This window comes from Cyanistes caeruleus, chromosome 37 (genome assembly GCF_971803275.1).
Source record: "Cyanistes caeruleus chromosome 37, bCyaCae1.hap1.1, whole genome shotgun sequence".
Classification (NCBI taxonomy): domain Eukaryota; kingdom Metazoa; phylum Chordata; class Aves; order Passeriformes; family Paridae; genus Cyanistes; species Cyanistes caeruleus.
The window spans coordinates 1,510,932-1,537,513 of record NC_141738.1 but is presented as its reverse complement, the minus strand read 5'-3'; the positions used below and the strand labels follow the sequence as shown (position 1 = coordinate 1,537,513).

General features: G+C 44.9%; 1 protein-coding gene and 2 long non-coding RNA genes across 8 annotated transcripts in view; 1 reads left to right on the top strand and 2 right to left on the bottom strand.

Moving 5' to 3' along the window:
* Positions 1-16,952, top strand: part of ACADVL (acyl-CoA dehydrogenase very long chain) — a 40,649-nt gene extending 23,697 nt beyond the window's left edge. For 2 of the 6 annotated variants that reach the window (XM_086871802.1, XM_086871796.1), the window contains 10 exons: positions 1,121-1,225; positions 3,092-3,178; positions 4,439-4,501; positions 6,701-6,802; positions 8,103-8,200; positions 9,823-9,895; positions 12,207-12,279; positions 13,245-13,317; positions 16,417-16,596; positions 16,680-16,952. In XM_086871802.1, coding sequence (XP_086727928.1) covers positions 1,121-1,225; positions 3,092-3,178; positions 4,439-4,501; positions 6,701-6,802; positions 8,103-8,200; positions 9,823-9,895; positions 12,207-12,279; positions 13,245-13,317; positions 16,417-16,596; positions 16,680-16,713 — 888 coding nt within the window. In that variant the 3' untranslated portion in view covers positions 16,714-16,952. Of the gene's footprint in view, positions 1-1,120; positions 1,226-3,091; positions 3,179-4,438; positions 4,502-6,700; positions 6,803-8,102; positions 8,201-9,822; positions 9,896-12,206; positions 12,280-13,244; positions 13,318-14,951; positions 15,028-16,416 lie in introns of all 6 variants that reach the window. The other 4 variants (XM_086871800.1, XM_086871797.1, XR_015281523.1 and 1 more) reach the window with 3 other exon arrangements.
* The window catches only part of LOC147647492 (uncharacterized), a 164,284-nt gene that overhangs the window by 75,057 nt on the left and 62,645 nt on the right, over positions 1-26,582 (bottom strand). The gene's annotated exons all lie outside the window — the stretch shown is intronic.
* Positions 16,413-18,946, bottom strand: LOC147647495 (uncharacterized). The gene is made up of 2 exons (XR_015281537.1): positions 17,533-18,946; positions 16,413-17,500 (listed from the first exon to the last, which is right to left on the bottom strand). It is a non-coding gene; the product is annotated as an uncharacterized LOC147647495 (long non-coding RNA).

The following is a 26,582-nucleotide window of genomic DNA, read 5'->3' as shown; positions in this document are numbered from 1 at the left end:
AAAATCGGGGAAAATTCAGAAAAAAATCAGGGAAAAAATTGGGGAAAAATCCCAGAAAAAATCGGGGAAAATCTGCCCTGGCCGGAACCATCCGGGGGCTCATGGAGCACGCGGTGAGGAGCCGGGAAAATCTGGGAAAAATCCTGGGAAAATTCGGGAAAAATCCCAGAAAAAATCGGGAAAAATCCCGGAAAAAATCGGGGGAAAATTGGGAAAAATTCCAGAGAGAATCAGGGAAAATTCGGGAAAAATTTGGGGAAAATCCTGGGAAAAATTTGGAATAATCCCAGAGAAAATCGGATGAGAAATTCCCTAAAAATCCCCAAAATTCCCTAAAAATCCCCAAAATTCCCTAAAAATTCCTCTAAAAATCCCCAAAATTCCCTAAAAATCCCCAAAATTCCCTAAAAATCCCCAAAATTCCCCAAAATTCCCGAAAAATCCCCTAAAAAATCCCCAAAATCCCCTAAAAAATTCCCAAAATTCCCTAAAAATCCCCAAAGTTCCCTAAAAATTCCCCAAAATTCCCTAAAAATCCCCAAAATTCCCTAAAAATCCCCAAAATTCCCTAAAAATTCCCAAAAGATTCCCTAAAAATTCCCTAAAAATCCCCAAAATTCCCCAAAATTCCCCAAAATTCCCCAAAAATCCCCAAAAATTCCCTAAAAATCCAAAAAAATTCCCTTAAAATTCCCTAAAAATCCCCAAAATTCCCCAAAAATTCCCTAAAAATCCCCAAAATTCCCTAAAAATCCCCTAAAAAATCCCCAAAATTCCCTAAAAATCCCCTAAAAAATCCCCAAAATCCCCTAAAAAATCCCCAAAATTCCCTAAAAAATCCCCAAAATTCCCTAAAAATCCCCAAAGTTCCCTAAAAATTCCCCAAAATTCCCTAAAAATCCCCAAAATTTCCTAAAAATTCCCTAAAAAATCCCCAAAATTCCCTAAAAATTCCCTAAAATTCCCTTAAAATTCAAAAAAAATCCCAAAAATTCCCCAAGATTCCCCAAAAATTCCCCTAAAAACCCCCAAAATTCCCTAAAATCCCCCCAATTCCCTCTTTTCCCTCCCATTCCCGATTTTTCCCGGGATTTTGCCGAACTTTGGGAATTCTTTCCAGGTTTCCCACGCTTCCAACCGCTCCCAGTTCGGATCCAAAATCCACGAATTCGGGGCCGTGCAGGAGAAGTTGGGCAGGATGGCGATGCTGCATTACGTCACCGAGGTGAATTCCAGGAATTCCCGGGAAAATCCGGAATTTTGGAGAAATTTGGGGAGGTTGGGGGGAATTTGGGGAATTTTGGGGGGAATTTGGGGAATTTTGGGGGGAATTTGGGGATTTTTAGGGAATTTTTGGGGATTTTTAGGGAATTTTTTGGGATTTTGGGGGGAATTTGGGGGAATTTTGGGGAAATTTTGGGGAATTTTGGGGGGAATTTTGGGAATTTTGGAGATTTTTAGGGAATTTTTGGGGATTTTTAGGGAATTTTGGGGGATTTTTAGGGAATTTTTGGGAATTTTGGGGGGAATTTTGGGAATTTTGGGGGGAATTTTGGGGAATTTGGGGGGAAAATTGGGAATTTTGGGGGGATTTGGGAAGATTTGGGGGAATTTGGGGAATTTTAGGGGGAATTTTGGGAAGATTTGGGGGAATTTTGGGGATTTTTAGGGAATTTTTGGAGATTTTTAGGGAATTTTGGGGAATTTTGGGGAATTTTGGGGGGAATTTGGGGGAATTTTGGGGAAATTTTGGGGAATTTTGGGGAATTTGGGGAAATTTTAGGGAATTTTAGGGGGATTTGGGGAATTTTGGGGGGAATTTGGGGGAATTTTGGAGATTTTTAGGGAATTTTTGGGGATTTTTAGGGAATTTTTGGGGATTTTTAGGGAATTTTGGGGAATTTTGGGGGGAATTTTGGGGAATTTGGGGGGAATTTGGGGAATTTTTGGAGATTTTGGGGAATTTTGGGGGGAATTTGGGGAATTTGGGGGGAAAATTGGGAATTTTGGGGGGATTTGGGAAGATTTGGGGGAATTTTGGGGAATTTTAGGGGGAATTTGGGGGGATTTTGGGATTTATTCGGAAAAAATTGGGAATTTTGGGGGAATTTGGGGAATTTTGGGGAATTTTAGGGGGAAATTGGGAAGATTTTGGGGAATTTTGGGGGGAATTTGGGAATTTTAGGGGGAATTTGGGGGGAATTTTGGGATTTATCCCGAAAAAATTGGGAATTTTGGGGGGAAATTCCAGGAATTGTGGGAATTTTGGGATTTATCCTGAAAAAATTGGGAGTTTTGGGGGTTTTTTTGGGAATTTTAGGGGGAATTTGGGAAGATTTGGGGAATTTTTGGAGATTTTTAGGGAATTTTGGGGAATTTTGGGGGGAATTTGGGAAGATTTGGGGGGAATTTGGGGGAATTTTGGGGAATTTGGGAATTTTAGGGGGAATTTGGGGGGAATTTTGGGATTAATCCTGAAAAAATTGGGAATTTTGGGGAATTTTAGGGGAAATTTGGGGGGAATTTTGGGATTTATCCCAAAAAAATTGGGAATTTTGGGGGAATTTTGGGGATTTTGGTGGAATTTGGGAAGATTTGGGGGAATTTTGGGGAATTTTAGGGGGAATTTGGGAGGAATTTTGGGGGAATTTGGGGGAATTTTGGGATTTATCCTGAAAAAATTGGGAATTTTGGGGGAATTTTGGGAATTTTGGGGGAATTTGGGGAATTTTGGGGGAATTTGGGGGGAATTTGGGGAGATTTGGGGGAATTTTAGGGGGAATTTAGGGGGAATTTTGGGATTTTTGGGTGGAATTTGGGAAGATTTGACGGAATTTTTGGGAAATTCCACCAAATCCACCCCAAAACTCCCTAAAAAACCTCAGAATTTTTCTGGAACCGCCTCAAATTCCCAAATTTCCTCGGGAATTCCCATCCCAGCTCCATTCGGGGGTGAAATTTCCCGGGAATTTCTGGCGTTTCCCGCCAAAATTCCGGGGTTTTTTTACGGGAAACCCCTGGAACGGCGGCGGGGAAGCCCCGGAATTCCGGGAATGTCCCAAATTCCCGATTTTTCTTCCCGAAATTCCAGTCCATGGCTTTCATGATCAGCGCCAACATGGACAGGGGCGATCCCGACTTCCAGATGGAGGCGGCCATCAGCAAAATCTTCGGATCCGTGAGGAGATTCCCAAAATTCCGGGAATTTGGGAGGGGCTGGGAGGGAATTCTGGGGATTTTTTGGGAATTTTTTGGGATTTTTGGGGATTTTTGGGGATTTTTTGGGATTTTTGGGGATTTTTTGGGGGTTTTTGGGATTTTTTGGGGATTTTTCTGGATTTTTTTTGAATTTTTTCGGGATTTTTTGGGGAATTTTTTGGGAATTTTTGGGGATTTTTTGGGGATTTTTTGGGAATTTTTTGGAATTTTTTTGGGATTTTTGGGGGATTTTTTTGGGATTTTTGGGGGAATTTTGGGATTTTTTTGGGAATTTTGGGGGGATTTTTTTGGATTTTTTTGGATTTTTTTGGGATTTTTCTGGATTTTTTGGGGGATTTTTTGGGATTTTTTGGGGGAATTTTTGGGAATTTTTTGGGATTTTTTTGGATTTTTTGGGGTTTTTTGGGATTTTTTTGGGGATTTTTTGGGATTTTTGGGGATTTTTTTGGGATTTTTTGGGATTTTTGGGGATTTTTGGGGATTTTTTTGGGAATTTTTGGGAATTTTTTGGGATTTTTTTGGATTTTTTGGGGATTTTTTGGAATTTTGGGGGATTTTTTGGGGGGTTTTTTGGGATTTTTTAGGGGATTTTTTTGGGAATTTTTTGGGAATTTTTGGGGATTTTGGGGGATTTTTTTGGGATTTTTTGGGGGGAATTTTGGGGGAATTTTTTGGATTTTTTGGGAATTTTGGGGGGATTTTTTTTTAATTTTTTGGGATTTTTTTGGGATTTTTTTGGGGATTTTTGGGGATTTTTTGGGGCTTTTTTGGGAATTTTTTGGGGGATTTTTGGGATTTTTCTGGATTTTTGGGGGGATTTTTTGGGGAATTTTTGGGGATTTTTTGGGGATTTTTTTTGAATTTTTTGGGGATTTTTTGGGAGATTTTTGGGGATTTTTTTTGAATTTTTTGGGGATTTTTTTTGGGAACTTTTTGGATATTTTGTGATTTTTTGGGGTATTTTTGGGGGGATTTTTGGGGATTTTTTGGGAATTCTGTTGGAACTTTTGGCATTTTTGGGAATTCCTTGGGAACTTTGGGAGGAATTTTTCGGCTTTGAGGAAACTTTGGGAATTCTGAGCTTCCCCAGGTCGGTTTTTAACCCAAATTTTTCCCTTTTTCCCCCAAAATTCCCATTTTTTCCCTCCAAAATTCTCATTTTTTCCCCCAAAATTCCCGGATTTCCCCCGGAATTCCCGGATTTCCCCTGGAATTGCAGGAAGCCGCCTGGGCCGTGGCTGACGAGTGCATCCAGGTCATGGGGGGGATGGGATTCATGCAGGTGAGACCCAAACCCAAATCCCATTCCCGGATTTTCCCGCCTTTTCCCGCTTTTTCCCATCCCATTCCCGGATTTTCCCAATTTTTCCCAATTTTTCCCGGTTTTTCCCAGTCCCATTCCCGGTTTTTCCCAATTTTTCCTGGTTTTTCCCGCTTTTTCCTTATTTTTCCCATCCCATTCCCGGTTTTCCCAATTTTTCCTGGTTTTTCCCATCCCATTCCCAATTTTTTCCATCCCATTCCCATTTTTTCCCAGTTTTTCCCAAGTTTTTCCAATTTTTCCCGGTTTTTCCCAGTTTTTCCCATCCCATTCCCAATTTTTCCCAATTTTTCCTGGTTTTTCCCGGTTTTTCCTGGTTTTTTCCATTCCATTCCCAACTTTTCCCATCCCATTCCCGCTTTTTCCCAATTTTTCCCAGCTTTTCTTCCCAATTTTTCCCAATTTTTCCTAGATTTTCCCAATTTATCCCATTTTTTCCCATCCCATTCCCGCTTTTTCCCAATTTTTCCTAATTTTTCCCAATTTTTCCTGGTTTTCCCCACCTTTTCCCAATTTTTCCCATCCCATTCCCGCTTTTTCCCAATTTTTCCCAATTTTTCTTGGTTTTTCCTGGTTTTTCCTGATTTTTCCCAGTCCCATTCCCGGTTTTTCCCAATTTTTCCCAATTTTTCCTAGATTTTCCCAATTTATCCCATTTTTTCCCATCCCATTCCCGCTTTTTCCCAATTTTTCCCAATTTTTCTTGGTTTTTCCTGGTTTTTCCTGATTTTTCCCAGTCCCATTCCCGGTTTTTCCCAATTTTTCTTGGTTTTTCCCAGTTTTTCCCATCCCATTCCTGGTTTTTCCCAGTTTTTCCCAATTTTTCCCAGTTTTTCCCAGTTTTTCCCTTCCCATTCCCAATTTTTCCCAATTTTTCCTGCATTTTCCCGCTTTTTCCCAATTTTTCCCAATTTTTCCCAATTTTTCCTGGTTTTCCCCACCTTTTCCCAATTTTTCCCATCCCATTCCCGCTTTTTCCCAATTTTTCCCAATTTTTCTTGGTTTTTCCTGGGTTTTCCTGATTTTTCCCAGTCCCATTCCCAATTTTTCCCAATTTTTCCCAATTTTTCCCAATTTTTCCCAATTTTTCCTGGTTTTTCCCAGTTTTTCCCATCCCATTCCCGGTTTTTCCTGGGTATTTTTCCCGCTCTTTTCCCTGCCCCATTCCCAGTTTTTCCCGCTGTTTCCCATTGTTTTCCCGCTCTTTTCCCGCTCTTTTCCCGCTCTTTTCCCGCTCTCTTCCCGCTCTTTTCCCGCTCTTTTCCCGCTCTTTTCCCGCTCTTTTCCCGCTCTTTTCCGGCTGTTTCCCGTTGTTTTTCCTGCTCTTTTCCCGCTCTCTTCCCGCTCTTTTCTCACTCCTGGTTTTTCCCGTTGTTTTCCCATTGTTTTCCCACTCTTTTCCCGCTCTTTTCCCATTGTTTTTCCCGTTGTTTCCCGTTGTTTTCCCGTTGATTTTCCCGCTCTTTTCCCGCTCTTTTCCCGCTCTTTTCCCATTGTTTTTCCCGTTGTTTTCCCATTGTTTTTCCCGCTGTTCCCCGCTCTTTTCCCGCTCTTTTCCCGCTCTTTTCCCATTGTTTTCCCGCTCTTTTCCCGTTGTTTTTCCCGCTCTTTTCTCGCTCTTTTCCCGCTCTTTTCCCGCTCTTTTCCCGCTCTTTTCCCGCTCTTTTCCCGTTGTTTCCCCGCTCTTTTCCCGCTCTTTTCTCACTCCCGGTTTTCCCGTTGTTTTTCCCGCTCTTTTCCCGCTCTTTTCCCGCTCTTTTCCCGCTGTTTTCTTGCTCTTTTCCCGCTCTTTTCCCATTGTTTTTCCCGCTCTTTTCCCGTTGTTTTTCCCGCTCTTTTCCCGCTCTTTTCCCGCTCTTTTCCCGCTCTTTTCCCGTTGTTTTCCCGCTCTTTTCCGGCTCTTTTCTCACTCCCGGTTTTCCCGTTGTTTTCCCGCTCTTTTCCCGCTGTTTCCCGTTGTTTTCCCGTTGTTTTCCCGCTCTTTTCCCGCTCTTTTCTCACTCCCGGTTTTCCCGCTCTTTTCCCGCTCTTTTCCCATTGTTTTCCCGTTGTTTTTCCCGCTCTTTTCTCACTCCCGGTTTTCCCGCTCTTTTCCCGTTGTTTCCCGTTGTTTTTCCTGCTGTTTCCCGCTCTTTTCTCACTCCCGGTTTCCGGGATCAGGAGCCGGGTGTCGAGCGCGTGCTGCGGGATTTGAGAGTTTTCCGCATTTTCGAGGGAGCCAACGACGTCCTGAGGCTGTTCCTGGCCCTGCAGGGCTGCCAGGTGCCACTGGGGCAAACTGGGGCAAACTGGGACGGACTGGGGCAAACTGGGACAAACTGGGGCAAACTGGGGCAAACTGGGACAAACTGGGACAAACTGGGACGGACTGGGGCAAACTGGGACAAACTGGGATGGACTGGGGGGCACACTGGGGCAAACTGGGGGGGACTGGGACAAACTGGGATGGACTGGGGGGGACTGGGGGGGACTGGGATGGACTGGGATGGACTGGGACAAACTGGGACAAACTGGGATGGACTGGGATGGACTGGGATGGACTGGGACAAACTGGGGGGGACTGGGGGGGACTGGGAGGGGATTTGGGGTCACTGGGAGGGACTGGGAACAGACTGGGACAAACTGGGACAGACTGGGGCAGACTGGGGGGGACTGGGGCAAACTGGGGGGGACTGGGATGGACTGGGATGGACTGGGACAGACTGGGGCACACTGGGACAAACTGGGGGGGACTGGGAGGGACTGGGGCAAACTGGGGCAAACTGGGATGGACTGGGATGGACTGGGATGGACTGGGAGGGACTGGAATGGACTGGGAGGGACTGGGAGGGACTGGAATGGACTGGGAACAGACTGGGGCAAACTGGGACAAACTGGGATGGACTGGGACAGACTGGGGGGGACTGGGAGGGGATTTGGGGTCACTGGAATGGACTGGGGATGGACTGGGACAAACTGGGATGGACTGGGACGAACTGGGGCAGACTGGGAGGGACTGGGAGGGACTGGGAGGGACTGGGACAAACTGGGAGGGGATTTGGGATGGACTGGGACAAACTGGGACAAACTGGGGCAAACTGGGAGGGACTGGGAGGGGATTTGGGGTCACTGGGAGGGACTGGGAGGGGATTTGGGGTCACTGGGAGGGACTGGGAACAGACTGGGACAAACTGGGATGGACTGGGAGGGACTGGGAATTTTGGGGGATTTTTCCCAGGATTTTTGGGAATTTTTCCCGGAATTTTGGGAATTTTTTCCCGCAGGTTTTGGGGGATTTTTCCCAGGATTTTCCCGGGATTTTTGGTGTGTTTTTCCCGAGATTTTTGGGAATTTTTCCTGGAATTTTTCCTGGAATTTTGGGAATTTCCCCCGCAGGTTTTGGGGGATTTTTCCCAGGATTTTCCCAGGATTTTTGGGAATTTTTCCCGGAATTTTGGGAATTTTCCCCGCAGGTTTTGGGGGATTTTTCCCAGGATTTTTGGGAATTTTTCCCGGGATTTTTGGGAATTTTTTCCGGGATTTTTGGGAATTTTTCCCGGAATTTTGGGAATTTCCCCCGCAGGTTTTGGGGCTGCAGCTCCGGGGGGTTCAGGCGGCTCTCAGGGACCCCCTGGGCAACGTCGGGATCCTGACGGGGGAGGTGGCCAAGAGAATCCGCAGGTAAAACATTCCCAAAACATCCCAGAACATTCCCAAATTTATCCCAAAATTATCCCAAAACATTCCCAGATTTATCCCAAATTTATCCCAAAACATTCCCAAAACATCCCAAAACATTCCCAGATTTATCCCAAATTTATCCCAAAACATTCCCAGATTTATCCCAAATTTATCCCAAAACATTCCCAAAACATCCCAAAACATTCCCAGATTTATCCCAAAATATTCCCAAATTATCCTGAATTTATCCTGAATTTATCCCAAAACATTCCCAGATTTATCCCAAAATTATCCCAAAACATTCCCAAATTTATCCCGAATTTATCCTGACTTTATCCCAAATTTATCCCAATTTTATCCCAAAATATCGCAAATTTATCCCAAAACATTCCCAAATTTATCCCAAAATATTCCCAGATTTCTCTTGAATTTATCCCAAATTTATCCTGAATTTATCCCAAAATTATCCCAAATTTATCCCAAATTTATCCTGAATTTATCCCAAATTTATCCCAAATTTATCCCAAATTTACCCTGAATTTCTCCTGAATTTATCTCAAATTTATCCCAAATTTATCCTGAATTTATCCCGAATTTATCCTGAATGTATCCCAAATTTATCCCGAATTTATCCTGAATTTATCCCGAATTTATCCCAATTTTATCCCCAAATATTCCCAAATTTATCCCAAAATATTCCCAGATTTATCCCAAAATATTCCCAGATTTCTCTTGAATTTATCCCAAATTTATCCTGAATTTATCCCAAAATTATCCCAAATTTATCCCAAATTTATCCCAAATTTATCCCAAATTTACCCTGAATTTCTCCTGAATTTATCTCAAAATTATCCCAAATTTATCCTGAATTTATCCCAAATTTATCCCAAAATTATCCCGAATTTATCCTGAATTTATCCTGAATTTATCCCAAATTTATCCCAAATTTATCCCAAATTTATCCCAAAATATCCCAGATTTATCCTGAATTTATCCTGAATTTATCCTGAATTTATCCCAAATTTATCCTGAATTTATCCCGAATTTATCCTGAATTTATCCCGAATTTATCCTGAATTTATCCCGAATTTATCCTGAATTTATCCCGAATTTATCCTGAATTTATCCCAAATTTATCCTGAATTTATCCCGAATTTATCCTGAATTTATCCCGAATTTATCCTGAATTTATCCCAAAATATCCCAAAATTATCCCAAATTTATCCCAAATTTATCCTGAATTTATCCTGAATTTATCCCAAATTTATCCCAGATTTATCCCAAACTTATTCCCAAATTTATCCCCAAAAATCCCATTTATTTTCCCCCCAAAATTCCCAATTTCCTTTCAAAATTCCCAATTTTCCCCCTAAAAAATTCAATTTTCCCCCCAAAATTCCCATTTTTCCCCCAAAATTCCCAATTTTCCCCCCAAAAAATTCAATTTTCCCCCCAAAAATCCCATTTTTCCCCCCAAAAATTCAATTTTTTCCCCTAAAAATCCCATTTTTCCTCCCCAAATCCCCTTTTTTCCCTCCCCCGACCCGGAATTTTCCGGAATTCTCCGGAATTCTCCGGAATTTTCCGGGTTTTTCCGGAATTTTCCGGGATTTTCCCCCCAGGAAAGCCGGGCTGGGCTCGGGGCTCTCCCTGCAGCACCTGGTGCACCCCGAGCTGAAGGACGGAGCTCAGCAGGTGAGTCCTGACCCAAAATCCTCCAAATTCACCCCAAAAACAACAAAATTCAGCCCCAAAAACCCCAAAATCGGATCCGGGGACCCAAAAAACCCCAAATTCGACCCAAAAATAACAAAATTCGACCCAAAAAACCCCAAATTCGACCCAAAAATCCCCAAATTTGACCCAAAAATCCCCAAATTTGACCCAAAAATCCCCAAATTTGACCCAAAAAACCCCAAATTTGACCCAAAAATCCCCAAATTTGACCCAAAAAACCCCAAATTCGACCCAAAAATAACAAAATTTACCCCAAAAATCCCCAAATTTATCCCAAAAACAACAAAATTTATCCCAAAATTCACTCCCAAAAATTCAAAATTGAACCCAAAATCCTCCAAATTCACCCCAAAAACAACAAAAATCAGCCCCAAAAACCCCAAAATCGGATCCGGGGTCCCAAAAAACCCCAAATTCGACCCAAAAATCCCCAAATTCGACCCAAAAACCCCCAAATTCGACCCAAAAATCCCAAAATTCGACCCAGAAAATCCCAAATTTGACCCAAAAAACCCCAAATTTATCCCAAAAAACCCCAAATTTATCCCAAAAATAACAAAATTTATCCCAAAATTCACCCCAAAAATTCAAAATTGAACCCAAAATCCCCCAAATTCACCCCAAAACCAACAAAATTCAGCCCCAAAAACCCCAAAATCGGATCCGGGGACCCAAAAAACCCCAAATTCGACCCAAAAATAACAAAATTCGACCCAAAAATCCCAAAATTCGACCCAAAAAACCCCAAATTCAACCCAAAAATCCCCAAATTTATCCCAAAAATCCCCAAATTTATCCCAAAAATAACAAAATTTATCCCAAAATTCACCCCAAAAATTCAAAATTGAACCCAAAATCCTCCAAATTCACCCCAAAAACAACAAAATTCAGCCCCAAAAACCCCAAAATCGGATCCGGGGTCCCAAAATTGACCCCAAATTCGACCCAAAATTGACCCAAAATCGGCCAAAATTGACCCAAAAATGGCCAAAAATGACCCAAAATTGACGCAAAATTGACCCAAAATCAGCCAAAACTGACCCAAAATTGACCCAAAATGACCCAAAATTGACCCAAAATCGGCCAAAATTCACCAAAAATGACCCAAAATTGGCCAAAATTGACCCAAAATAGACCCAAAATTGACCCAAAAATGACCCAAAATCGGCCAAAATTGACCCAAAATGGCCCCAAATTGCCCTAAAATTGACCAAAATTGACCCAAAATTGACCCAAAATTGACCCAAAATGACCCAAAATTGACCCAAAATTGACCAAAATTGACCCAAAATGACCCAAAATTGACTCAAAAATGACCAAAATTGGCTCCAAAATCAGCACCAAAATCGGCCAAAAATGGCCCAAAATTGGCCAAAATTGACCCAAAATGACCCAAAATCGGCCAAAATTGGGTCAATTTTGGTCATTTTTTGGTCAATTTTGGGTCAATTTTGGTTGATTTTCTGGGTCATTTTTGGGTCAATTTTGGCTGATTTTGGGGCCGATTTTTGGTCAATTTTGGGGCTGATTTTGGGTCAATTTTGGCCAATTTTGGAACAATTTTGGGTCAATTTTGGGGTTGATTTTGGGTCAATTTTGGCCATTTTTGGCTGATTTTGAGACCAATTTTTGGTCAATCTTGGGGCCGATTTTGGGCCCATTTTGGCCATTTTTGGGTCAATTTTGGGGCCATTTTGGGGCTGATTTTGGTTCAATTTTAGCCATTTTTGGGTCATTTTTGGGTCAATTTTTTCCATTTTTGGGCCAATTTTGAGCCACTTTTGGGTCAATTTTGGTTCAATTTTGGGTCAATTTTGGGTCAATTTTGGGGCGGATTTTGGGTCAATTTTGGGTCAATTTTGGGTCAATTTTGGGTCAATTTCAGCCGATTTTGGGTCAATTTTGGGTCAATTTTGGGTCAATTTCAGCCGATTTTGGGTCAATTTTGGGGCGGATTTTGGGTCAATTTCAGCCGATTTTGGGTCAATTTTGGGGTCGATTTTGGGTCAATTTCAGCCGATTTTGGGTCAATTTTGGGCCAATTTAAAGCTGATTCTTGGGTCAATTTTGGGGCGGATTTTGGGTCAATTTCAGCCAATTTTGGGTCAATTTTGGGCCAATTTTAAGCTGATCTTTGGGTCAATTTTGGGGCCATTTTGGGGTCGATTTTGGGTCAATTTCAGCCGATTTTGGGTCAATTTTGGGTCGATTTTGGGTCAATTTCAGCCGATTTTGGGTCATTTTTCACCGATTTTCCTTCTTTTTTCAGGCCATGCAATGCCTGGAACTCTTCTCCGAAACCACCGAGGCTCTGCTGATCAAACACGGCAAAAAAATCGTGGGTGAGGATTTTTTTGGGGAAAAAAACCCCAATTTTGGGACAATTCCCAAATTTTAGAACAATTCCCAAAAAATCCCGACCTCGAAAAAGCCAAAAAAACCCAAAAAAATCCCAAATTTTAACGAAATTTTCATTTTTTTTCCTCATTTTTTGAGGGTAAAAATCCAATTTTCCCTCCCCAAAGGGAAAAGTTGGGAAATCCCAAAAATTCCCAAATTTTTTCCTGGAATTTTTGGGAATTCTGAATTAAATTTTAACCAAAATTTTCCAATTTTTACCCAAAATTTGAGAATTTTTTTTTGGGTGAATTTTGGGGGATTTTGGGTAAATTCAGGCGGAATTTTTTGGGAATTTTGGGGTTTTTGGGATTTTTGGGATGAAAAATTCGATTTTGGGGTTCCTGGGATGGATTTTGGGGTTAAAAAATTGGATTTTGGGGGATTTGGGGCAAAAAATTGGGATTTTGAGGTGGAATTTTCCATTTTTTCCCATTTTTAACCCAAATTTTTTGGGGATTTTGGGGTTCCTGGGGATTTTTGGGATGAAAAATTCGATTTTGGGGATTTTTGGGGATAAAAAATTGGATTTTGGGGCTTCTTGGGTTGAATTTTGGGGGGATTTGGGGCAAAAAATTGGGATTTTGAGGTGGAATTTTCCATTTTTGGTCGTTCTTAACCCAAATTTTTGGGGAATTTTGGGGTTCCTGGGGTTTTTTGGGATGAAAAATTCAATTTTGGGGTTAAAAAATTGGATTTTGGGGCTTCTTGGGTTGAATTTTGGGAGGATTTGGGGAAAAAAATTGGGATTTTGAGGTGGAGTTTTCTATTTTTTCCCATTTTTAACCCAAATTTTTTGGGAATTTTGGGGTTCCTGGGGTTTTTTGGGATGAAAAATTCAATTTTTGGGGTTTCTGGGGGATTTTGAGGTTCCTGAAACCCCAAAATTCCCCCCCAAAAAAAAAACCAGAGGAACAATTCGCCCTGATGCGCGTGGCCGACGCCGCCATCGACATCTACGCCATGGTCGTGGTTTTATCCCGGTAAATTTGGGGGAGAATTCCCAGAATTTGGGGAATTTTGGGAATTCTGGGGGAGGTTGGAGGGATTTGGGATTTTTGGGAATTTTTTGGGAATTTTTTGGGATTTTTTTTTATTTTTTTTAATTTTTTTTTAAATTTTTTTGCATTTTTTTGGGATTTTGGGGGGATTTTGGGGGGATTTTTTTTGATTTTTGGGAATTCTGGGTGGAATTTTGGGAATTCTGGGGGAGCTTGGAGGGATTTGGGATTTTTGGGAATTTTTTGGGAATTTTTTGGGATTTTTTTTTATTTTTTTTAATTTTTTTTTAAATTTTTTTGCATTTTTGGGGGATTTTTGGGGATTTTTTTGGGATTTTTTGGGGAATTTTGGGAATTCTGGGTGGAATTTTGGGAATTCTGGGGGAGCTTGGAGGGATTTGGGATTTTTGGGAATTTTTTGGGAATTTTTGGGAATTTTTTTGGATTTTTTTTAAATTTTTTTTTAATTTTTTTTGCATTTTTTTGGGATTTTTGGGGATTTTTTTGGGACTTTTTGGGGAATTTTGGGAATTCTGGGGGAGGTTTGAGGGATTTGGGATTTTTGGGGATTTTTGGGGATTTTTTGGGATTTTTTTCGGATTTCTTTTAAATTTTGGGGGAGATTTTTGGGGATTTTTTGGGGATTTTTTGGGGGATTTTTTGGGATTTTTGGGAATTCTTGCTGGAATTTTGGGAATTCTGGGGATTTGGGGGAATTTGGGGGGAATTTTTGGGTTCTGGGAGGATTTTTGGGGATTTTTGGGCTGAATTTGGAGCCAAATTCCAGCAAAATTCCCAAATTCCCGGGGATTTTTCCAGGAATTTTTCCGGGATTTTTTTCCCAAATTCCCGGGGATTTTTCTCAAATTTCCAGGGATTTTCCCATGGATTTTCCCGGAAATTTCCCATGGATTTTTCCACAGATTTTTCCATGGATTTTTCTGGGATTTTCCCAGGAATTTTCCCCAAATTCCCGTCAATTTTCCATGGATTTTTCTGGGAATTTTTCCATGGATTTTCCCGGGATTTTTCCGGGATTTTTCTGGGATTTTCCCAGGGATTTTCCCGGGAATTTTCCCCCAATTCCCGGGAATTTCCCATGGATTTTTCCATGGATTTTTCTGGGATTTTCCCGGGAATTTCCCATGGATTTTTCTGGGATTTTTTCCCAAATTCCTGGTGATTTTTCCATGGATTTTTCCAGGGATTTTTCTGGGATTTTTCCATGGATTTTTCTGGGATTTTCCCGGGAATTTCCCATGGATTTTCCCGGGAATTTCCCCCCAATTCCTGGGAATTTTCCATGGATTTTCCAGGGAATTTTCTGGGATTTTCCCGGGAATTTCCCCTGGGTTTTCCATGGATTTTTCTGGGATTTTCCCGGGATTTTCCCCTGGATTTTCCCGGGAATTTCCCCCCAATTCCCGGGAATTTTCTGGGATTTTCCCGGGATTTTTCTGGGATTTTCCCGGGAATTTCCCCTGGGTTTTCCCGGGAATTTCCCCTGGGTTTTCCATGGATTTTTCTGGGATTTTCCCGGGATTTTCCCCTGGATTTTCCCGGGAATTTTCTGGGATTTTCCCGGGAATTTCCCCCCAATTCCCGCTCCCTTCCAGGGCCTCGAGGTCGTTGAGTTCGGGGCTCCCCACGGCCCAACACGAGCGGCTCCTCGCCCTCAGCTGGTGCCAGGAGGTAAAATCCGGGAATTCCGGGAATTCCGGGAAATCTGGGAATGCTGGGAGGGCTTTGGGGGAAAATCGGGGAATTGGGGATTTTGGGGGGATTTTTTGGGGATTTTTTGGGGATTTTTTGGGGATTTTTGGGGATTTTTTGGGGGATTTTTGGGGGATTTTGGGGGGATTTTTTTTGGATTTTTTAGGATTTTGGGGGGATTTTTTTTGGATTTTTTAGGAATATTTTGGGAATATTTTGGGGGGATTTTTTGGGATTTTTTTGGGATTTTTTTGGGAATTTTTTTTGAGTTTTTGGGAATTTTTGGGGATTTTTTGGGGATTTTTTGGGGGTTTTTTGGGGATTTTTTGGGAATTTTTTGGATTTTTTTGGGGATTTTTTCAGGATATTTTTGGGATTTGGGGGGATTTTTTGGGGATTTTTGGGGATTTTTTGGGGATTTTTTAAGGATTTTTTGGGGATTTTTTTGGGAATTTTTTTTGAGTTTTTGGGAATTTTTTGGCATTTTTTGGGTATTTTTTGGGGGATTTTTGGGGGGGGATTTTTGGGGATTTTTTTGGGATTTTTGGGGATTTTTTGGGGAATTTTGGGGGATTTTTTGGGGGATTTTTTGGGGTTTTTTGGGGGATTTTTTGGGATAATTTAAGGATTAATTTTGGGACAATTTGGGGAAAATTCCAGAATAATTTTGGGATATTTTAAGGATTAATTTGGGGATAATTTTGGGATAATTCTGGGATAATTTTGGGATAATTCTGGGCTAATTTTGGGATAATTTTGAGCTGATTTTGGGCTGATTTTGGGATAATTTTGAGCTGATTTTGGGATAATTTTGAGATAATTTTGGGATAATTTTGAGATAATTTTGGGATAATTTTGAGATAATTTTAGGCTGATTCTGGGATAATTTTGAGCTGATTTTGGGATAATTTTGAGCTGATTTTGGGATAATTTTGAGCTGATTTTGGGCTGATTTTGGGATAATTTTGAGCTGATTTTGGGATAATTTTGAGATAATTTTGGGATAATTTTGAGATAATTTTGGGATAATTTTGAGATAATTTTGGGCTGATTCTGGGATAATTTTGAGCTGATTTTGGGATATTTTTGAGCTGATTTTGGGCTGATTTTGGGATAATTCTGGGATAATTTTGAGCTGATTTGGGGCTGATTTGGGGATAATTTTGGGATAATTTTGGGATATTTTAAGGATTAATTTTGGGCTAATTTGGGGATAATTCTGGGATAATTCTGGGCTAATTTTGGGATAATTTTGAGCTGATTTGGGGCTGATTTGGGGATAATTTTGGGATAATTCTGGGATAATTTGGAGCTGATTTGGGGCTGATTTGGAGCTGATTTTGGTTGGTTTTCCCCTCCCCTCCCCAGGCCCACGGGCGCGTCCTGGGGTCGCTGCGGCAGCTCCCGAGCCGAAGCTTCCGGAACTTTCGGGAACTTTCGGGAGCCTTGGTGGAGAACGGGGGGGTGGTGGTGCCAACCCCCCTGGGGTTCTGAAACACCCCAAAAACACCCGAAAACGACCCAAAAACACCCGAAAATGACCCAAAACACCCGAAAATGACACAAAAACACCTGAAAATGACCCCAAAACACCCGAAAATGACCCCAAAACACCAAAAAATGACCCAAAAACACCCGAAAATGACACAAAACACCCGAAAATGACACAAAACACCCGAAAATGACACAAAAACACCCGAAAATGACACAAAAACACCCGAAAATGACCCAAAACACCCGAAAATGACCCAAAAACACCTGAAAATGACACAAAAACACCAAAAAATGACCTAAAAACACCCAAAAATGACCCAAAAACACCCGAAAATGACCCCAAAACACCCGAAAATGACCCCAAAACACCTGAAAATTACCCAAAACACCAAAAAATGACCCAAAAACACCTGAAAATGACCCCAAAACACCAAAAAAACATCAAAATTGGCCCAAAATACCCCAAAAACACCCAAAAATGGCTCAAAAACACCCGAAAATGACCCAAAAATGACCCAAAAACGCAAAAAATGACCCAAAACCACAAAAAAATCCATCAAAAATGACCCAAAATACCCCAAAAACACCCAAAAATGACCCAAAATACCCCAAAAACACCAAAAAATGACCTAAAAATACAAAAAAATTACCTAAAACCACAAAAAATGACCCAAAACCACAAAAAAGACCCAAAAATGCCTGAAAATGACCCAAAAACACCAAAAAATGACCTAAAAACACCAAAAGTGACCCAAAAACGCCCAAAAATACCCCAAAAATGCCTTAAAATGGCCCAAAAACCACCTTGAAATGACCCAAAAACACCAAAAAATGACCCAAAAATGCCTTAAATGACCTAAAAATGCCTTAAATGACCCAAAAACAGCAAAAAATGCCTTAAAATGCCCCAAAAACTCTTAAAAATGTCAAAAGAAGTCCCAAAAACACCAGAAAATGCCTCAAAAACTCCTGAAAATGACCCCAAAATGCCTCAAAAATGCCTTAAAATGACCCAAAACCACCAAAAAATGACCCAAAAATGCCTTAAAATGCCTCAAAAACACAAAAAACACCAAAAAATGCTAAAAACCACCAGAAAATGCCCCAAAAACTCCTAAAAATGACCCAAAAATGCCTTAAAATGACCCAAAATTCCCCAAAAACTCCTGAAAATGCCCTAAAACCACCAAAAAATGCCCCAAAAGTCCCAAAAACACCAAAAATGCCTTAAAATCCACCCAAATATTCCCAAAAAAATCCGGTCTACCCAAAAAAACCCCAAAAAACCCCCAAAAAATCCCAAAAAATCTCCAAAAATTCCCAAAAAACCCAAAATTCACCCAAAAATTCCAAAAAAATCCCCAAAAAATTCCCAAAAAATCCCCAAAAACCCCAAAAATTCCCAAAATCCACCCAAAAATTAAAAAAAAAACAAAATCCACCCAAAAAACCCCAAAAGATTCCCAAAAAATCTTCAAAAATCCCAAAATCCACCCAAAAAACCCCCAAAAAATCCCAAAAAAACCCAAAAAATTCCCAAAAAATCCCCAAAATTCCCAAAATCCACCCAAAAATTCCAAAAAAAACCAAAATCCACAAAAAAAATCCAAAAAAACCCCAAAAAAATCCTAAAAAAACCCAAAAAATTCCTAAAAAATTCCCAAAATCCACCCAAAAATTCCCAAAAAACCCCAAAATCCCATTTTTTGCTGGTCAAAACCCCCAAAATCGGATTTTTCCGCCTGAATTTGGGATTTTCCCGAATTTTGGGATCAATTTCCCGAATTTTTGGGGCGAATTCTCCCAAATTTGTGGGAATTTTCCTGGATTTTTTTGGGGAATTTTCCTTAATTTTGAGACTCTGAAATTTCAGGGATTTTCCATAAAAAGTTCCAGGATTTTCCTTAAAAATTCCAGATTTTTCCTTAAAATTTCAGGAATTTTTCTCTTAAAAATTCCAGGATTTTCCCTTAAAAATTCCAGGATTTTTCCCTTAAAAATTCCAGGATTTTTCCCTTTAAAATTCCAGATTTTTCCTTAAAAAATACCAGGATTTTCCCTTAAAAATTCCAGATTTTCCCTTAAAAATTCCAGGAATTTTCACTTAAAAATTCCAGGATTTTCCCTTAAAAATTCCAGGATTTTTTCCTTAAAAATTCCAGGAGTTTTCACTTAAAAATTTCAGGATTTTCCTTAAAAATTCCAGGATTTTTCCCTTAAAATTTCCAGATTTTCCCTTAAAAATTCGAGGAAATTTCACTTAAAAATTCCAGATTTTCCCTTAAAAATTCCAGGATTTTCCCTTAAAAATTCCAGGAATTTTTCCCTCATTTTGGGGACATTTTCCCAAATTTTTTTTTTCCTTCTCATTCCCTAAAAATTCCCAGAAAAAAAAAAAAATAAATAAAAATTAAATTTTTTTTTCCCCGAAATTCCCAAAATTTTCATGGAATTTTCTCTCCTTTTTCATCCTTTTAAATTAATAAAAAAAAATCTTTTCCCTGGATCGTTTTTTCCCGGGTTTTTTTTTTTTTTTTTGGGAAAACTCCAATTCCCAGAATTCCTGAAGTTCCGGGGGGGTCACGGGGGGGTCGCCCCCCCCTAAAATTCCCAAAAATCCCCCCCAAATCCCCTCCCCCCCCTCCCCAAATCCCCCCCTAAGCCGGGATTAACCCCCGGCCATGGCACTGGCGCCGAGGGGTGAGAACTTGGGGGGGTTTTTGGGGGGTCCCGGGGGGGTTTGGGGGGCTGAAATTCGGGAATTTGGGATCCTGAGGAATTCCTCTGAAATTTTGGGATGATCCCGAAAAAATTTGGGAATTTTTGGAGGGAATTTTGGGGGGGTTTTAGGGGAGTTTAGAGGTGTCGGGCCCTGTTTGAGAGCTCTGGGGGGCATTTTCGGGGGGGGTTTTAGGGGGTCCCGGGGGGGTTTTGGAGGCTGAAATTTGGGGATTTGGGATCCTGGGAAACTCCTTTGGAATTTTGGGATGATCCCGAAAAAATTTGGGAATATTTTGGGGGGCTTTTAAGGGGCGTTTAGAGGTGTCGGGCCCTGTTTTTCAATGTCGAGAGAGGTTTTCAGGGGGGTCCCGACCGTTTTCGGGGGGGTTTTTGGGGGGTCCCGGGGGGGTTTTGGAGGCTGAAATTCGGGAATTTGGGATCCTGGGAAACTCCTTTGGAATTCTGGAATGATCCCGGAAAAATTTGGGAATATTTTGGGGGGGGTTAGGGGGGGTTTTAGGGGGGGTTTAGAGGTGTCGGGCCCTGTTTTTCAATGTCGGGAGAGGTTTTCAGGGGAGTCCTGACCGTTTTCGGGGGGGTTTTTGGGGGGTCCCGGGGGGATTTGGGGGGCTGAAATTCGGGAATTTGGGATCCTGGGAAACTCCTTTGGAAATCTGGGATGATCCCGAAAAAATTTGGGAATATTTTGGGGGGCTTTTAAGGGGGGTTTAGAGGTGTCGGGCCCTGATTTTCAATGTCGAGAGAGGTATTCAGGGGGGTCCTGAGCGTTTTCGGGGGGGTTTTTGGGGGGTCCCGGGGGGGTTTGGGGGGCTGAAATTCGGGAATTTGGGATCCTGAGGAATTCCTCTGAAATTTTGGGATGATCCCGAAAAAATTTGGGAATATTTTGGGGGGGTTTAGGGGGGGTTTTAGGGCGGGTTTAGAGGTGTCGGGCCCTGTTTGAGAGCTCTGGGGGGCATTTTCGGGGGGGATTTTGGGGGGTCCCGGGGGGGTTTTGGAGGCTGAAATTTGGGGATTTGGGATCCTGGGAAACTCCTTTGGAATTCTGGGATGATCCCAAAAAAATTTGGGAATATTTTGGGGGGCTTTTAAGGGGGGTTTAGAGGTGTCGGGCCCTGATTTTCAATGTCGAGAGGTTTTCACAGGGGTCCCGACCCTTTTCGGGGGGGTTTTTGGGGGGTCCCGGGGGGGTTTTGGGGGACAAAATTTGGGAATTTGGGATCCTGAGGAATTCCTCTGGAAGTCTGGGAAGGTCCCAAAAAAATCTGGGAATATTTTGGGGGGATTTGGGGGGGGGTTTAGGGGGGGTTTAGAGGTGTCGGGCCCTGTTTGAGAGCTCGGGAGGGGTTTTTACGGGGGTCCCGACCTTTTTTGGGGGGGATTTTGGGGGGTCCCGGGGGAATTTTGGGGGCTGAAATTCGGGAATTCGGGATCCTGGGGAATTCCTTTGGAAATTTGGGATGATCCCAAAAAAATTTGGGAATATTTTGGGGGGGTTTAGGGGGGGTTTTAGGGGGGGTTTAGAGAGGTCGGGCCCTGTTGGAGAGCTCTGGGGGGGATTTTGGGGAGGTTTCGGGGGGTCCTGGGGGTTTTTGGGGGGCAAAATTTGGGAATGGGGAATCCTCGGAAATTCCTTTGGAAATTTTGGGGGTCCCGATGAATTCTGGGGGGGATTTAGGGGAGAATTTGGGGTCCCGGCCCCCAATTTTGGGGGTCCCTGATGAGATTTTCATGCCCCCAGCACCAATTTTGAGGCTCTCAGCCCCAATTTTGGGTCCCCAGCCCCAATTTTGGGGGTCCCCACCCCCATTTTGGGGTCCCCACCCCATTTCAGGGGTCCCAACCCCAGATTTTGGGTCCCCACCTCCATTTTTGGGGGTCACACCCCATTTCTAGGGGTCTCTGACCCATTTTTGGGGTCTTTCCCCCATTTTCAGGGTCCCAGCCCCGTTTTTTGGGTCCCCACCCCCATTTTTGGGGGACCCCATCCCCTTTTTGGGGTCCCCACCCCCATTCTTGGGGTCCTCACCCCCGTTTTGGGGTCCCCATCCTTATTTCAGGGGTCCCATCCCCATTTTGGGGGTCCCACCCCCCTTTTTGGGGGTCCCCAGCCCCATTTTTGGGGTCCCCACCCCCATTTCGGGAGTCTCTGACCCATTTTGGGGGGTCCCACCCCCTTTTTGGGGGTCCCATCCCCATTTTTGGGGTCCTCATCCCCATTTCAGGGGTCCCATCCCCATTTTTCGTGACCCCAGCCCCATTTTTGGGGTCCCCACCCCCATTTTCGGGGTCCCCACCCCCATTTTTGGGGTCCCAGCCCCATTTTTGGTGCCCCCAGCCCCATTTTCGGGGTCCCCAGCCCCATTTTTGGGGTCCCTGACCCGTTTTTGGTGCCCCCAGCCCCATTTTTGGGGTCCCAGCCCCATATTTGGTGCCCCCACCCCCATTTTTGGGGTCCCCAGCCCCATTTTTGGGGTCCCTGACCCATTTTTGGTGCCCCCACCCCCATTTCTGGTGCCCCCAGCCACATATTTGGTGCCCCCACCCCCATTTTTGGGGTCCCCAGCCCCATTTCAGTGCCCCCACCCCCATATTTGGTGCCCCCAGCCCCATTTTTGGGGTCCCCAGCCCCATTTTTGGGGGTCCCTGACCCATTTTTGGGGTCCCCAGGGGTGGGCGCTCGGCGGCTCCTGGAGGAAGCTCTGGGTCCCCCCCCCCGGCTCCGAGCCCAGCAGCTCCTGGGGGTCCTGCAGAGCCCCCTGTTCCAGGCCCTGCTCGGTATGGCAAAATTCCAGGAATTTTGGGAATTTTGGGAATTTTGGGGAATTTTTGGGAATTTTGGGGAGGTTTGGGGGGTCCTGGGGGGGATTTGGGGGGTCCTGGGGGGGTTTAAAAGGGATTTTGGGGGGATTTGGGGAGGTTTGGGGGGGTCCTGCAGAGCCCCCTGTTCCAGGCCCTGCTCGGTATGGCAAAATTCCAGGAATTTTGGGAATTTTGGGAATTTTGGGGAATTTTTGGGAATTTTGGGGAGGTTTGGGGGGTCCTGGGGGGGATTTGGGGGGTCCTGGGGGGGTTTAAAAGGGATTTTGGGGGGATTTGGGGAGGTTTGGGGGGGTCCTGCAGAGCCCCCTGTTCCAGGCCCTGCTCGGTACGGCGGAATTCCAGGAATTTTTGGGAATTTTGGGAATTTTGGGGGGTCCTGGGTGGGATTTGGGGGGTCCTGGGGGGGTTTAAAGGGGATTTTGGGGGGATTTGGGGAGGTTTGGGGGGGTCCTGCAGAGCCCCCTGTTCCAGGCCCTGCTCGGTACGGCGAAATTCCAGGAATTTTGGGAATTTTGGGAATTTTGGGAATTTTGGGGGGAATTTGGGGGATTTGGGGGGTCCTGGGGGGGTTTAAAGGGGATTTTGGGGGGATTTGGGGGTGTTTGGGGGGGTCCTGCAGAGCCCCCTGTTCCAGGCCCTGCTCGGTACGGCGGAATTCCAGGAATTTTTGGGAATTTTGGGAATTTTTGGGAATTTTGGGATTTTTCGGGAATTTTGGGGGGTCCTGGGGGGGATTTGGGGGTCCTGGGGGGGTTTAAAGGGGATTTTGGGGGATTTTGGGGGGATTTTGGGAGGTTTGGGGGGTCCTGGGGGGGATTTTGGGCAGAATTTTGGGAATTTTGGGGGTCTGGGATGGAATTGGGGAGATGGGGGAGGGGATTTGGGGAATTTGGGAATTTTTTGGGGGGAATTTGGGGGATTTTGGGGGGGTCTCAACCCCTTTTTTTTCCCTTCCTCCCCCTCCTCAGATATCCAGGAGAGCTACGAGAGCTCCGTGAGCGGCCCCAGGGTAACCCCAAAAATGCCAAAAAACCCCGAAATTCCCAAAAATCCATCCCAAAAACCCCAAAATTCCCACAAAAATCCCCAAAAAACCCCAAAATTCCCAAAAATCCATCCCAAAAAACCCCAAAATTCCCAAAAATCCATCCCAAAAAAACCCAAAATTCCCAAAAAACCACAAAAAACCCCTAAAATTCCCAAAATCCATCCCAAAAAACCCCCAAATTCCCACAAAAATCCCAAAAAACTCCAAAATCCCCACAAAAATCCCAAAAAAACCCGAAATTCCCGAAAATCCATCCCAAAAAACCCCAAAATTCCCAAAAATATCCCCAAAATCTCCCCAAATCCCCCAAAAACCCCAAAAATTCCCGAAAATCCATCCCTAAAACCCCAAAATCCCCACAAAAATCCCAAAAATCCCAAAAATCTCCCCCAAAATCTCCCAAACTTCATCCCAAAAAACCCCAAATTCCCAAAAATCCATCCCCAAAACCCCAAAACCCCCAAAATATCCCCAAAATCTCCACAAAAATCTACAAAAAAACCCAAAAATTCCCCAAAATCTCCCAAAATCCATCCCAAAAACCCCCAAAATTCCCAAAAATCCATCCCCAAATCCCCCAAAATTCCCAAAATCTCCCCGAAATCCCCCAAAAAACCCCAAAATTCAACCAAAAATTCCAAAAAATCCCCAAAAAACCCCAAAATTCCCCAAAATCCCCCCCAAAAACCCCAAAATCTCCCCAAAAATTCCCTAAAACCCCAAAAACCCCCAAAAAATTCCCTAAAAAATCCCAAAAATTCCCAAAAATCCCCCCCAAAAAACCCCAATTCCCCAAAATTCCCCCAAAATTCCCAAAATTCCCCAAAATCCCCCCAAAATTCCCAAAAAAAAAAAACCCCAAAATCCCCCCCAGCCCCTCCCCCACTCAGCCCCTCCCCCTCCCGCCCCTCCCCCCCCGGAGCCGCCGCTTCCCCCCCGAAATTCCCAAATTTTTCCCCCCAAATCCCAAATTTTTCCCCCCAAATCCCAAAATTTCCCCGCCAAATTCCCGATTTTTAACCCCTCAAATCCCGAATTCCCCAAAAATTCCCGATTTCCCCCCAAAATTCCCAATTTTCCCCCCCAAAATTCCCAATTTTTCCCCCCCAAAATTCCCAATTTCCCCCCCAAAATTCCCAAATTTTCCCCCCAAAATTCCCAATTTTTCCCCAAAATTCCCGATTTTCCCCCCCAAAATTCCCGATTTTTCCCCCCAAAATTCCCAATTTCCCCCCAAAATTCCCAATTTTTCCCCAAAATTCCCGATTTTTCCCCCCACCCCCCCTAAAATTCCCGATTTTCCCAAAATTCCCAAATTTTTCCCCCCAAAATTCCCGATTTTTCCCCCCAAATTCCAGAATTTTCCCCCCCGAATTCCCGGTTTTTAACCCCTAAAATCCCGAATTTCCCCTCCCCCCCCCCCCCCAGCGGGTGCAGGAGCCTTCATCCCCCTCCTCCTCTTCCTCCTCCTCATCCTCCTGAGCCTTCATCCCCTCCCCCGAGCCTTCCTCATCCTCATCCTCCTCTTCCTCCTCCTCCCGAGCCTTCATCCCTCCCCCTTCCTCCTCCTCCTCCCCCCGAGCCTTCCTCTTCCTCTTCTTCCCGAGCCTTCATCCCCTCCCTTCCTCCTCCTCCTCCTCCTCCGGAGCCTTCATCCCCCTCCCTCCGAGCCTTCCTCCTCCTCTTCCTCATCCTCCCGAGCCTTCATCCCTCCCCCTTCCTCATCCTCCTCCCCCTCCCGAGCCTTCATCCCCTCCCCTTCCTCATCCTCCTCCTCCTCCTCCGGAGCCTTCATCCCCCTCCCCCCGAGCCTTCTTCATCCTCCTCCCCCTCCCCCCGAGCCTTCCTCCTCCTCTTCCTCATCCTCCCGAGCCTTCATCCCCCCTCTCCCGGCTTCATCCTCATCCTCATCCTCATCCCCCTCCTCCCGAGCCTTCATCCCTCCCCCTTCCTCATCCTCCTCCTCTCGAGCCTTCCTCCTCCTCCTCCTCCTCCTCCCCCTCCCCCCGAGCTTTCATCCCCCCTCTCCCGGCTCCATCCTCATCCTCATCCTCCCCCTCCCCCCGAGCCTTCATCCCCCTCTCCCGGCTCCTTCCTCCTCCTCCTCCTCCTCCCCCCCCTCCACCGAGCCTTCCTCCTCCTCCCGGCTCCATCCTCATCCTCCCGGCTCCTTCCTCCTCATCCTCATCCTCCCAAGCCTTCATCCCCCTCCCGGCTCCTTCCTCATCCTCCCGAGCCTTCCTCATCCTCATCCTCCCCTCCCCCCGAGCCTTCATCCCCCTCTCGGCTCCATCCTCATCCTCCCGAGCCTTCCTCATCCTCATCCTCCCCCTCCCCCCGAGCCTTCATCCCCCTCTCGGCTCCATCCTCATCCTCCTCCTCCTCCTCTTCTTCCCGAGCCTTCATCCCGCTTGTCCTTCCTCCTCCTCCTCCTCCTCCTCTTCCCGGAGCCTTCCTCCCTTCCCGCGTCTTCCTCCTCCTCGCGCTGCTCCTCCTCTTCCTCCTCCTCCTCCTTCATCCCCTCGGCTCCTTCATCCTCCTCCTCCTCCTCCTCCTCCTCCCGGCCCCTCCCCCCGGGCCTTCCTCCTCCTCCCGCTCCTCCTCCTCCTCCTCCTCCTCCCGCTCTTCCTCCCTTCCCGCTGCCGCATCTTCCTCCTCCTCCTCCTCCTCTTCCTCCTCCTCCTCCTCCTCCCCCCCGGATCTTCATCCCCTCCATCCTCTTCCTCCTCCCTTTCCCGAGCCTTCATCCCTTCATCCCCTCCATCCTCATCCTCCTCCTCCATCCTGGTCCTTCATCCCCCCCCCCTCCCCCTTCCCCCACCTTCCTCCTCCTCCTCCTCCTCCGGAGCCTTCATCCCCCTCCGTCCTCTTCTTCCTCTCGCTCCTTCCTCATCCTCATCCTCCCGAGCCTTCATCCCTCTCCATCCTCATCTTCATCCCCCTCCCGAGCCTTCATCCCTCTCCATCCTCATCTTCATCCCCCTCCTCCCGAGCCTTCATCCCTCTCCATCCTCATCTTCATCCCCCTCCTCCTCCTGAGCCTTCATCCCTCTCCATCCTCATCTTCATCCTCCTCCCGAGCCTTCATCCCTCTCCATCCTCATCCTCATCCTCCTCCTCCGCTCGTTTTCCCTCCTCATCCTCCCGGGCCTTCATCCCCCTCATCCTCCTCCTCCTCCTCCGGAGCCTTCATCCTCCTCATCCTCCTCCTCCTCCTCCTCCGGAGCCTTCATCCCCCCCCCTCCATCCTTTCCCCTCCTCCTCTTCCTCCTCCTCCTCCTCCCGAGCCTTCATCCCCCCCCCATTTCCATCCTCATCCTCCCGAGCCTTCATCCCTTCATCCTCCTCCATCCTTTCCCATCCTCATCCTCCCGAGCCTTCATCCCCCTCATCCTCATCCTCCTCCTCTTCCTCGTCCTTCCGAGCC